At 43.9% G+C, this 14,022-nt stretch overlaps 1 protein-coding gene across 1 annotated transcript in view; it reads left to right on the top strand.

Annotated features, from left to right (window-relative positions):
• The window catches only part of LOC144769001 (membrane-spanning 4-domains subfamily A member 4A-like), a 103,233-nt gene extending 90,292 nt beyond the window's left edge, over nt 1-12,941 (top strand). Inside the window, exon 8 of the mRNA XM_078652996.1 lies at nt 11,611-12,941. Within this exon, the coding sequence (XP_078509122.1) occupies nt 11,611-11,712 (102 nt within the window). The 3' untranslated portion in view covers nt 11,713-12,941. The remainder of the gene's footprint in view (nt 1-11,610) is intronic.
• The last annotated feature ends 1,081 nt before the right edge of the window (nt 12,942-14,022 follow it).

Genomic DNA, 14,022 nt, shown 5'->3' with positions numbered 1-14,022 from the left:
ATTTTCTCTATTTGTATCTCCTCTTTGTGCGACTTTACAACTTGTACATTTGAATGTTGTTTCTGTTTGTATCTTTTATGTAACTCATGTAATCCTAAATCCTTATGTATCGCAACTGGTTCTTTTGTAAAGCGCTCTGACACCTTCGGGTAATGTTCGCGCTATATAAAAGCGCTTTAAATAAAATAAAATAAATACAAATAAATGGTGATGCCCACCAGCAACCACTGCCTCAAATTAAGTACTGTATTCTTCCCCCTGTGCATAAGACAGTAGTGTACACAATACTGCAATATGCACACACATGGGACTGTTGAAAGCCATGTTGCCTTTAAATCCGTTAGCAAAACACAAAACTGTACATTAATTGGGCACACCAGCACTCATGACACATTATTGGATTATTATAGTGGTCTGAGAATGACAGCATTGACTTGATTGCTGCCTTTCTAACTGGGACCTGTCGGAGAAATGGAAGGAAGACAAAAATACACACCGCTCAGCACTGGTTGCATGGTTCCCCTAAAATGACCATCAATGTACACCACTGATACTGGCTGGATAGTTAAAGACAGACATATTTGGGGCTGGTTGCCCTTCCACATTGTGGGGCTGGTTCTAATGAACCTTCTCCACCAATGACAGATACACCTAGTGCTGGCCAGAACACTGCCATAAAGTTGCGACTATTGACCAATTCATTTTTCTTTAGCTGCTCAATGCATTTTCTGACATTTTACTGCAAATCCTTACAGTAGGTGATCAACAGTAGGCTAGGAGATTTTAAAAACAAGCTTTGGCACTGCCAACAATATTACGCTCTTCTATAATGTAAAGGTTGTTACCAAGCTTCACTAACACACAGTACAGGTACAGCAGGAGCCGTGCAAGCTTCCCCAACAAACAAAACAGCTACTGGGGAGTAGGTGCAAGCAATACAAGGCTAGCTTGCATGCACGGAAAAGGTACAACTTGGGTAGCAGCTGTGCATGCTTTCTCTCTCCCACATACCGCATACAAAACAGATACAGCCTGCACAGGAGCATTGTAATCTTTGCATATGTACTAATCCCATTGTGCAATTCAGAAATTCTTTTTTTTAATAGCACAGTGAGTTTAGTGGCCCACACTGAATTGCAATTTGGAAGGGCATGAAAGGAGTGTTCCTTTCAAGTTGCACTTTGGTGTCGTATTTGTCAATGTTTTAAGAAGGCAATTTAGGTCGCAAAACCACTGAGTAGTTACTGATTCACAAGTTGCAATGGTAACTGATTCACAAAGGGGAAGACGTCCCCTTTGTACCATTTCCTTTTTAGGTCTCGCCTATGCAGCGCGCATGCGCTGCATAGGAAAGAGACCTGTAGCCATCGATTGCCTTTTTCAGGCTAAAACGTACACGCGTTCCATTGCCTTCAATGGCAACGCGTGCACGTACGGCGATTCCCTTGTGGGAGCGTGCAGCGCCATGTGTTAGTAATTATCACAAACACATGGTACCCCTGGCTCGCTCCCACAAGGCAAACGCTTTGGTTGCTCTGGGCCGCACTCCCTTCAACCTTCCCACTGTTCGCGTGATGCGCCCGCGCTTGTTAAACCCTTAAAGAAAACGTACCTCATTCATTCAGGACATCCCAGTGACGTTTTGAAACTTAATTTTCAAGTTTGTTTTTTTTGTTCACACAGTAGGGAGATGCTTTGGAAGAAGAAATATTGTCTCAAGTCTCACTATCTCTTTAAAATTGCTCCTGCTTTGAGAACAGTGTCTTTGATGTAAACCCAAATTGGTGTGAATGTTTCCACTAACAGGCAGAGCTTCGTTATATATGCTGGTCCTAGGTAGTGCATCATTTAATAAAAAGGTGTTTGTGGGCTGTCAGGCGATTTTCACCCTTTCTTTGACACATTTCCTGGCCGAGATGTGGTATAGACTGAATCACTGCATTCGATTCTCATCTTTGCCAGACATCACTGTCTCAGCCTTTTGCTGGCATCACCTTGTGATGTGTCCGTGTGACAAAAAAAACTTTCCAGAGTCAATCAATCAATTTATAATACTTAAGTCATCTAATAAATATACAAAAACATTTCAATTTCTTTTGTTTCCCATCATGTATTACATGTATATATATATTCTATATTAAATGTTTCTGATGGATACTTTTAACTGTACTTTCCTCATCTGATGTAGCAGAGAGGATATAATCGCCCCCGCCATGTACTGCTCTCTGTTTCTTTCTTTCCACTCTCTTTGATGCTGAGCAAGAGCTCCTTTGCTAAATTGCCTGTTTTTTTGTACAGAATGTTCACAGTGTGCTAACTGAAAATGACAAGATTCAAGCCGTTCTGTGTATGCAAAAAGCCAGTATCGGTCATGGATCCGTACAAGGTGCCTCTTTGGTGCATGGGCACAGGATATAACTTTAAGTTGTGTAATAAGTGCGCCCTCATACACCCAAAAGTGAATCGAACAGGGAGGCAAAATTGTATGTTGCAGGGCACAAAAAAGTTGCCGCCTTCACGTAAATCCTGTTCAGGATTTGATCCCACCACCTGACTCCGATTCCGAAGCGATGTTAGTGTCAAACACAAGTTGCACTCCGACTAGGCCGCCTGTCACTGATCTGACTCCTCAGCTGTTCTGTATGTTCCATGGGTTCCCTATAACAGTCTCAAACCTGCAGCAGATCGAGGCCTTCAAATAGGCCGTTTTGCAAATTGTCAGTGAGCATCCGCCTTCCTCTGGCATGTGTTTGGGTCCCATGGAAATGCAGATGCCTGCAGTCTAGTTATCTTCGGTGGGTCACTCCCTGGTGTTGTCTATCCCCTTGGGACTTGTTGCGGGCCCATAATGTCTTCAGTACAGGTTTCTACTCCAGCCCCATGATCCATGACTGTTCTGCCCACCCCAAGGCCACCGACATCAGAGGATGATTGGTGCCAGCACAATAGGGGGACATCGAAAAATCATCAGCCTGAGCTAGACCGATGTTGAGCTACAAAGTTACAAAAGCACATCTGGTTGTCACACAGCATGACTCCAACCATGTGCCTTTTCTGCATCATAGCTAGCAGTAGAGGCTCCGTTATCTTTATGTAACTGACTCTGACCATGTGCCAGAGCAGGGTGCACCACTGGAGGTTGAAGATGATGGTGAGAGGAATAGTTTGGTCCCCCTCCTTTCACTGGTGATGCCTTATATTTTGATTTACAGAACACTCGTGGGCTTGACAACTCCTTTGAGACAGAGCTTGACTCACCACATGGGCCACAAGCAGAAAGAGTGGCTCATTAGCAGTGGTAGTTCAGAGGGCTAGCGTTACCGCTGGCATCCATTAAAACTGATACAACAAGAACATCTGCAGCAGGGCCAGCAACATCTGAGCCCCTCTTTCGTTTTTAGCAACTTTGTTACAGAAATTAGAAGTCACATATATCATATTTTTGATAAGTACAATATAGAGGAAAGAGCATTCTAAAAACCATATATTGCTATAGTTCTTCAAATCTCTATTAGTGGTAGGGAAACACAGCCTTTGTTAAAGACTAGACATTCCAATGGGTCAAAGAGCAAGCATACAGCATCCTCCCAACCATTCATGTTGATAAATGGTATCGCCATTGTCCCTTGTGGGGGCATCTAACACAACCAAGGTTACGCAATGTGGCAGACAGTAGAGCAGGATCACCTCCCATTGCCTGGGTTCTCTTCGTATAGGTCATGAATGGAAGCCACACCCTCTCAAACATGTAAAGTTTAGAATGTACATTAAACTACAGCTTTTGCATTGCAAAGATGGACCACACCTCATATTAATCAGGGGTGGGGAGGCAGACATCAGGTTCCACATTTGGGCAACAGACAATCTGGAGCGAACAGTAAGCGTGAAATTAGCTTACCCATTGGTATGGTCAAAGGGAACATGTTAATTTCTTCTGAATCACCAAATAAAAAACTGTGGCAAAGGCTGCAAGATAGCTCCAGGTATGGCTGTGATGTACAATGGGATTGTTGGAATAACAGAGTACTAGAGCAAAAGACACGAAGCAACGTGCCTCATTTCCCACAACCTTTCCTACAAGTGTCGGGTCCCTGAGCATTGCCTTCAGTCTTGTGAGGCAGAGGTACCATCTGGTCATGAGCCTGTAGGCATTTTCTGTGTATTGTATACATATGGAAGACCTGGCAGTGCTCTTTAATGTTCTGGTTTGAAACCCTAGCCTCTTTTCACGTCTGTGCAATATAATGTTGCTTTCGAGACTCCTTCCACACAGTCTAGCATTTTCACTTTTATTTGTGTTAAGGTCGATTTAGTGAATTTAAGTTGCAGCGTCCCATCTTAGGTATATTTAATTTTTCCAAGCGGTACATGTCTCCCTCTGTAATGTTTGTAGGAGTGATGGGATGTTAAAGTTATAAAACCCTTTTGTCAAGAATTGTCGGTCAATGCCTAAGTATCTCATAGGATTTCCAGTACAAGTAAAGCCAGCTAGCGTACAAAACGTGTTTTGTGGGTCTGAAATACTATGCCCTGAAATTGTAAGTAATTAAGCAAATGAACCCAGAGACTTCAGCGAACTGGTCGAGTTCTGATTGTAGGGCTCGTAGGGCCGGTTCTGGGCTGGTTATGAAGCAGAAAATGTTATCGGCAAACAGCGCCAATTTATAATCTGTGTCTCCCTCCCTGATGCCGTTAATATCTGGATTGTTTAAGATTCTCTGAACAAGGGGTACCATTGAGAGTGTGAACATCAAGTTACCTCTGTCTCGCCCCCTTGATATGGGGATGCTATCTGAATCATATCTGATTACCTTAAATTTGCTAAAGTAGCTCTTATAGGCGGATTTGATAACTGTTTTAATCATTGACCATATGAAGTTCCACCCAGCACTTCCATTTAGTATGTCAAGTCGACAGTGTTGAAGGCTTTTTGCACGTCAAGTGAGAGAAGGACCATTGACTGTCCACTCCCATCATCCACCTGCGTCATGTTAAATGCAAGCCTTGTGTTATCTCCTGCATGCTGGTTTTTGTGAAATCCAGATTGTTGAACAGAATTCAACTTGGGCAACAATGTATGATGTATCTTTGTTAGGATAGAAGCAAATAGTTTTACATTACAGTTCAAAAGTGCAATGGGGGCTGGGACGCATCGCGGCAGTGAAGATGTCAGCCCTGCCTAAAATACTGTACATATTTCAGACTCTCCCAGTGCTCCAGCCGGCTGGTACCATCGCAGCTCTACAGGCTGCCTTTCACCATTTCATTTGGGGGGGCAAGCGAGCGCGCTTACACAAACAACTGTCGTACAGAAGCACAGACGACGGAGGCCTTGGGGTCCCTAACCTGTTCCAATACTTTCAAGCTGCACAGCTTCGATACCTGGTGGAATGGTTCAGACCAGAATCTGAGAAACGCTGGCTTTTTCAGGATAGGGCAATGGCCCGCACACCCCTCTGGAAAATTCCATTCATGCCCCGACAGCATAGACCACGCTATCTCTTGCGCTCCCCTATCACTCGCACTGTCATGCGGATCTGGGATACGGTGGGGATCAAAAAAGGGTTTACTACCTTCCCCTCTCCACTCACCCCCGTTTTAGACAATCCTGACTTCCCACCTGGCAATGACCCCCGGGCGTTCCCGCAATGGCGCGGCGTCAGCTGCCTCTCTGCCGACCATTTCTTTGATCTGCAAGGTTTTCTTACCCTACCGGACATAATTCAGAGTTACGACGTTGTCTCCCCACACTTATTTCAATATTTCCAAATTAGGCACTGGCTCACACACCCAGATGTTGCTCCTCTAGTTGGCAGGCCCATGACGGTCTTTGAAAAGTGGCTCGTGACGAAGAAATCGGACAGACATCTTATCACAGAACTTTACAAAATGCTCACACCTCCCGCCCCTTCAGGCAAGACAGCAGGTCAAAAAAGGTGGGAGGCAGAACTGGGGCGGACCCTATCACCCAAGGAATGGAGCTCTGTGTACTACAGAGCCTCTCACACCACCCGAAACACTGCAGGCAGGGAAACGGCGACAAAGCTAGCTATATACTGGCATCTCACTCCAGCCCGACTCCATAAAAGTAACCCCACACGTAGTGCGTTGTGCTGGAGAGGTTGCTGGGAAGAAGGCACCTTAACTCACCTCCTCTGGGAATGCCGAAAAGTCCAGGAATATTGGAAGACAGTCCTGGACGATATAGACTCTACATTTGACACTGAAGTCCCTAGATTCCCGGCTTACACCATCCTAGGTCTACCTAACGTGCTCACCTTCCCCCTTAAATCCCCTAGAGGCCGCCAGATGAGAATTGCTATGCAGGCTGCTACACAGCATGTTCTGTCCCTCTGGGGCTCCAACACCAAGACCACTCACACAGGGTGGCTGCATAAAATATGGTTCACTTTGGGGATGGAACGCATCCAAGCCACGCTCACACACTCCACGGCTGCCTTTCGGAAGGTGTGGCTTCCATTACTGTCTCTATTATCCAGGGAGTTTAACGAGGTCACGTGTCCTTGATACCTCCGCATACTGCGCCTCACAGAGCACACACATGATTCCCCAGCTCATCTGGGTGATTGCACCCTTTACTATGTGATCACAGCTATGTTAGTTTCACAGGTCTGGCCCACTGGGTGGGGTGGGATAAGGGAGGGGGGATGGGAGTTGGGGCAGGAATTTCGGTTGGTTTTTTTACTTATGCAATTTCATTACCTCCTCACGAGAGACATTCGCAAACCTGGCACCACACCGTTGTTAAGTCGAGCACCATCTGCCATTTGTCTGATTTACAGAATCCATGTAGCTACCTGCATCGATGACTTCTCTTGTCTGATCTGCCTTTTTCACACTGTAATGCCTACTGTTACTTTTGAAATCAATAAAACAAATTTAAAACAAAAGTGCAATGGGGCAATACCTCCTGTATAATAGTGGGTTTTTGTCTGGCTTGAGCAAAAGAGACAGATGTCAAGCAAGCACACTCTTGTCACTATCTAGGACATCAGGATATGATTAAATTCCCTCATGAGCGGTTCTGCTAGGATAGTAATGTAAGTGTTATAAAACAATACTGGGGGGCCATCAGGCCCTGGACTCGTTTGGCTAGGCATTCTTTCGATGACCTCTATGCTCTGATGCCTCAAAGGATGCTTTTAGGGCCATTAAGTTAGTCATCTTGTTTAGTTGGATCAATTCCTTGGCACCAAAAGAGGGAAGAGTAGAATGCTAAGAATACCTCCAAGATCTCTGAGATAGTTCAATGTTTATTGCTCTCATCATCTTTGAGATCCATTATGTGATTTTATGGCTTATCATGGCATGGTTTATATGCCAGAATTCTGTTTGCCTTTTTCATAGTATTTCTGTCACACCAAAGGACACTCACCTGAATTCCTAGGTCTACCGCCGGAAGCGAAGATATTCCACCACATCCTTTTTTTTTGTTTAAATGTGTTTATTAAGATTTTCACATTTCCTGGTACAGGTTGTTTTTGCATCATTAACATACCATAACATACAATTGCAGGTATTTGATTAACACTTTGCTTTTATCATACATCAACACAACTTGGGTAGGCTGACTTACATCCATCCAGGAATCACACTCTAGCTTGGCCTGACATGTCGTAATATGTCATGTGGTGTCCCGTTGGGCATGCATCCTGGGCGTGTGAGTTGGTGCTTCCCCCTCGACTTTACCCATGTAAGCCATCAAAGGATTCAGGAATGTAGCCCTTAACGGGGGATTACATTTCGAAACAACTCAAAGGCGGAAAACAAACCTGTGAACTGTGGGGGAAGATCAGGTGTGAGGGGAAAATAGGAGCTATCGGAGGAAGCTTTGCGGTGTGAAGTGTTGTGACTGGCTGTGATTGTTCGCTATCATGTGGCTAATCTTTTGTATCAAAAGAGATGACTGAAACCGGTGACTAACACTGGGTAAGGGGTGTTTGGGGGCGAGAGCTATAATTGTGCTGTACCTGGTGCTCCCTTGAAAAGGATGTAGGGTGGGTTTTAATCCTTCTCATCAGGACCCCTCAAGTTCTAGTGGCAAGACACACTCCTTCAGTCAGAAGAAGTACTCTGCAACAAGAATACAATCACTTCAGAGAACCCTACATGAATGCTTTACAATCAGCCTGAGGTGCAAGTTCATCATTAAACATTCTACAAAAATCACTATAAGAAATCTGAGTCCATCTGAAGGCCCTTTGAGCACTGACCCCCATGCTGAATCCGCAGTACATACTCTTTAGCCTCTGCTCCAAACTCTTTGTCTTTCCTTAGCGTTTTGTTATTTCTCACAACTAGTCCTTTTCCTTTCACCAACACTTTTTTATTGAAACTCAAATTTCTAGGGCTTATTCTTTAATAAAAAGAGGATACCAAATCTAGAAGCACCCAGTTTTTCCACTAACCCAAGATCCATGTAACGGGCAAGGATCGCTGGCGCATTAAAAGACAGTGAAAGAATGATAGCCTTACTCCAGGCAGACCAGGCACGACGGTGCTGACTGAATGACCTAGTTCCAGGATTCAAGATTGGTATCAGCCAACACCAAGTGATGGAGCTCCAAGAGCAGTTGCTGGACCCCAGCTTCCAAGCAAAGGTGTCTGGGTTACTCTCCTAGCAGGCGCCATGGCTCTGAACCCAGAGGCAGCGCTGACATGAGAGACAGTTCTTTCTTCAGACAGGTCGGCAAGGTCAAGCAGGGTGCTGTGTTTGAAAGCGATATTCATAGCCTGTCATGCAAGTGTTAATTTTGGAACCTACTAGAAGATTACTGAGTGTTTCCTACCAATTAGAAAGCTTTCTGCGATAGAACACTGTGGCTAGAAATAGGAGAAGACAGGGGCAGGAAAAGGAAGGTTGAATAAGCAAACACATGCAAGCATTAGGCTCTGGAGTATGTCAATTAGAAAGCTGTCTCTGGCAGGAAACTGGGGCAGAAAATGGAACCTTTTAATTAATGGCAGGTCAGTTGAACAAATAAGCAAGCAAGTATATCAGGCAACCATGAGGATAGCCAGAAACGGGTTCTATTAACTGTTCAGCACCATATGTTTGTTCTAAAACAAATTCCAAGCATTTGCACTTAGATAAACAGATCTTTTAACAGTACATAGTAGAGTAAATAGCACCTGCCTTGCTATACCAAGCATTGGCATAACCAATAGGTCTCGCCTTTGGGACCTTAAAAGTGTTTATTTATCCAGCACAATATCCTTGGTGCAACATCAAGTGTTGCATGACTAAACACTTATAAGGTCCCGAAGGCGAGACCTATTGGCTATGCCAATGCTTGTTGATAATTGAGGTGGTGGTCTAAAGGATCACTGCCTGCTCCCCCTAAAGTTTTCCATTTTAGAACGCAATCAAAGGGATGGTGGTCTACTGTCCCTTTGCAAGCTATTGGCTTATTTGGCTGATAAACCTTCAGTGATTGGCTTGATATATTCTCAATCACATCGTAGATCGATGTATCTTTCTACCTCCGGTGGAATATTTGTAGATCTATTTGAGATCTGAAAATGATGGTCTTTCATTACACATTTAATTGTGGATCTAGTCATTATTGTATATGTAAAACAATCCTTGTTTGTAAGTGTGTTGTCCTACAGCACACACATCCTTGTCGTATTTCATTTCTTTTAAGCAGTTTGCATATGCCTGTCTTCAAAATGGCCTTTTGAAAGTTCCAATCATGTGAGATTTTAGTGGATCCATTTATTCTTCCATCTTGAGAATACTCACCCATCGAAGATATCTCCAGAATTTTGAAGGCCTGGGCTTGGAACTCCGCTCAGTTTGCGGACTTTTCAGAGTTTTCTGCACTCCACTTAGTTCACAGACTTTTCAGAGTTTTCTACACTCTGAGCTCCACTCAGCTCGCGGAGTGCAGAAAACTCCGCTCCGCATAGTGACGCAGGGTTTTATCCCCATTCGTGCTTGCCAATGGTAAGTGTGTGAGCGCGAGCTCAGTTATAATTTCTACTCAAGTGGCAGGAAGATCAGTGCGAACAGCAGTTCGCGCTGCACTCCGCCACTTGTGGTACTCCGCAAAGTTTTTTTTACAATGCGCGGAGTTCCGCGTAGCTGAACTCCGCAAACTCTGCCCAGGCCTGGAATTTTGTTACGGTCTAGATAAAAAGGTGTCTGTCCCGCTTATCCTGCAACAACTGACTATTCAGTTTGGATGAATCTGCTGCAGATGGGTGCAATGCTTGCTCTTCCCATACTTATATCTCCTGATTCCTTTGCCAACCCCAATTTTTCAGTTTTGCTCCCAAGGCTTTGCATCCACTGCCGAAGATGCTGCATGATCCTTCTGCATCCCCAGTGCCTTCTTCTCTTCTTAGACTCCACCAAGCTCTTACCTTCATCTCTGGCACATCACTTTCCCACATGTGTCTCCTCGGCCTCTCCTCCCTCCCCTACTAGTACTCCCTGGCCCCTCCCTACATCCCTGGAGTCCCCCTCTCTCTCTCGTGCTGTAGTGTCTCATTGCCCTCATTCTCTCTCTCTCTTGCTATGTCCTGCCTTCAGTGTTTTTTCTTGCATTAGCTTCCAGGGTCTCCTTCTCATGAGTTCCCTGAGGGTTGCTGCAAAAAATTAGTTTGAACCACGCAGGCTTCTCCACATAACATATACTCTCTACAACATTAAAATAGAAACAGCAAGCATATTGTTATTGTTCCATACTTAAAAATATATAGAGAAACATTCAAAGAAATGATGGATGAAATTCTTAATTAATCCAATCCACTGGTGATTACTCAGGGCTACATCCCAGTCCATCATTTTTTGCCCAATATGCCACCTCAGTTTAAACCCATCCATATCAAAATCTGCCTTGGTCCTGCTCCAATAGGAACAATCCATTCCAAACAGCTAACCAGGCACACTCTGAAACAAGATTGGTTCAGCTTAGTTGGTCACTTCAGTCTGGTGCAGCTTGGTTCCAGTGGCACAGCGAGCATGGCGTTCACTTCTGGGCATACCCGTTGCAGTAAGGCAAGGTGTGGTGGGTGAAACAATGAAGGACTGCAATGTGGCTCAAGTAATTACCATTGGTTGAGATTAATTCAAGCATTCTTTCCATCACTTTTTTCACTTTTTTCTATATTTTAGTAAAACATATACAGAGGCAGAGGTTTGGTCCCAATACGACCATTTAGAAGGAATTTTCACTTGTATTGTATGGTGAAAGAAATCCGCTTGATCACATTAGCTCAACGGCATAACTTCCATTCTTAGTCTACTTTCTCTACCCTTTGGTTCTCTTAGATTTAGTAGAGTCTAAAACAAAGAACAACTTGATAAGGAGAGCTAGAACAATTGATTGCATGGGGTGACAGGAATGTTGAAAGAGATAACTATACATTTATTGGAGAAAGGATGTGATTTTGGTGGTTGATGGTGGTGATTGGAATACTGATGGTCTGGCTGGCAGTGTGATTGAGGTCAATACTGTTTAGCGGGTCATGGGTGCTTTCGCACACGGATGATCTTACTGTCAAAAACCAATGCATGCTCTTGTGGAGATGTCATTGAATATGCTTTCCATCTGACCTTAGAAATCTGCTTTCCTTTCGCAGCCGGTGATCATCATGCAGAATGAGCCTAGGCTTGAAGCCACCTGTCCGCCTGTGACACCACCTCCAATGTACAACGAGAAAGATCAATTCCAGTGCCCCTGACACCAATGGGGCAAGGAACTGGGGAGAACAAAGAGGGGTTGAACTTATGTTGATGATGGACTTACAAGGAAGAGAACTCCCCACACAGCATCTGCTAAATTTGACACTGACCCAAAGTTTTGATCAATGGGCACATCTCATCTCTTTTTCTTGCAATTCATCATTTATATTCATAGTTGGTAAGAGTCCGCTTCATGCAGAAATCAAAAGAGATTAGTGAGATGACCAGTGTAGTTAAGTAAGCAGGAAAACAAGTGATCAGTGGTTAGGAGCCTGAGGTAAAGACAGAGCAAGAAAATGGATAGTAAGACATACATGTAATATGTCATGTGTTTATTTTGCTTTTTGCTTGATATCATTTGGGCTCTGTTTGATTCCTAAATGAATGCAAAATATGTTAGCAAGGCCACAGCTAGGGCAGCACTCTGTGGCCATGGGAGACTTAGTTTGGGGCTTCCCAGTGATCTTAATGAAAGGTTGGTTAGTATGTTAAAACTACGTCTGCTGTCTCAGAAAACCCAGAAGAGTATCCAGTGAAGGCTGCACAAAGTCAGCACCTGGCCCAAAACTTTTCATCAAAAAGGCTCTGCCATTGTGAAGCCCTGTAAGAAGGCGGTATGGCCTACAGAGGTTCTTCATATTCCAGGAGGTTTGGTCTGCCAGGAGGGAGTGGTTAGTTGCATAGACAGCATCTCAGTTTTATTTTTCTGGTAAGAATGGATGTAATTTCATCCTTACAGTTTTAAAATCAATCAGTTTTTTTCAAGTCTAGCTACATTACTTTAATGTCTTATGAGTAAATCTTTCACACGAGAATTCAGTAGTTAGATTAAAAAATACCACAATTAAATGGATTTAATTTGCAACCATGATAACCTGCACAAACCACATATAACACCACTTTATGTACTAGCAGCTTAGCAACAATAATGTATAGTAAGCTGAAATAAATCACACGTGAGATCTCAGGGAGAGAACCCTGTAAACAGTTTAAGGATAAATCAGAGGTTCCACTGATGAAAGCAATATTTTTATAGTAATTGGCAAAAAGGAAAAGGTACATTGAGAATTAAGGGAAGGAAAACACACTGTGAAGACACTATGAAGATAGTAGATTACAACTGGGATGGGAATGGTGTGAAATAGACAAAGTCTGCCTCTTCTAATCCCATGATGAAGGGCTGAGTGCTCTTCACCTGGGATATATATGTGTGTAATCGCTCTTCTGAATAAATATTACCTTCTCATGTGTCTCATGGTGATTGTTCCTAACCACGGCGAGGTTGATTAAATGCAACACACATGTGCATGTATAAAAGTAGTTATTTCTGCATCTGTGGACAGTCTCAGGGGAGACAAGAAGCACTGGAAGATGTTCCATAAGATAGTCTTGTCCATCCATGATCATCTCTTACCATTGTGGTTGAGAACATGTGATTGACACCACAACTTCCCGGGGCAGTTGGAATACGCGGACTAGGACTTCAAGCAGGTTCTGTTGTGCAAGTGATTGTTATGGTTTGCTTTTTATCATGTTTGAAACTGAGGGACCACAAGAGAGCCTTTCATTGCAGATAAGTCAGAATGACACTGAGACATTATTGGATGTCTGTTGAATAGGCGTATCTGTGGCATCTCTGATGTGGACGGCATTGGCATGTCCCAAAGTGGAAAGAGACTGACCACTTAAAGGAAATTGATATTGGCCCTTCGAGGCAGCTTTCTCACATCTTTACAACAAGCTCTGTGTTAAGTTCAGATGACGCGCCAGGTTCCGCTTTCAGCAACTGAATGCATCATTAGTACGAGTAACAAAAGGGACTTTCGGTACTAAAAGTTTAATAGGTTTCGATTCTGTTAAAGACACAGAGGCAAGTATTATGTGTCTAAGCAACAAACAGGATGGATACCAATCCCATTGATCCTGGGTGAAGTAGTTAAACACACAATAATCAACATGGGTGTGGTTTGCGAAGCCATCAGGACAGATGCACTCTAGCCGACAAGCACTGGTAGCCCTAATCATCAGTCACAATCTGCTTAGATAGATAACAATACCGCTCACTCCTGCCCTGGGTAGCAAGCCTGAATTTAGTCTGTCTTTCTTTGTTGCTGATTTGGGGTGCAGTGACAGTGGTTGGAGGGAAGGCTCACTTCATGGGTCTTTGAAGAGGCCCCTAGGCAGTGCAAGCCCTGGTTGAGTGGTTGGGCCAGTGGAGCAGAGAAAGTACTGGAGGCTTGATTAAGTAAGTAATATTTTTCTAAAGAGCGTGAATGCCGAGGTGCCTTAGTGCTAATAAAGCTATCACT

This window comes from Lissotriton helveticus, chromosome 1_1, assembly GCF_964261635.1.
Source record: "Lissotriton helveticus chromosome 1_1, aLisHel1.1, whole genome shotgun sequence".
NCBI classification, from domain to species: domain Eukaryota; kingdom Metazoa; phylum Chordata; class Amphibia; order Caudata; family Salamandridae; genus Lissotriton; species Lissotriton helveticus.
This window is presented reverse-complemented; position numbering and strand designations above follow the sequence as displayed.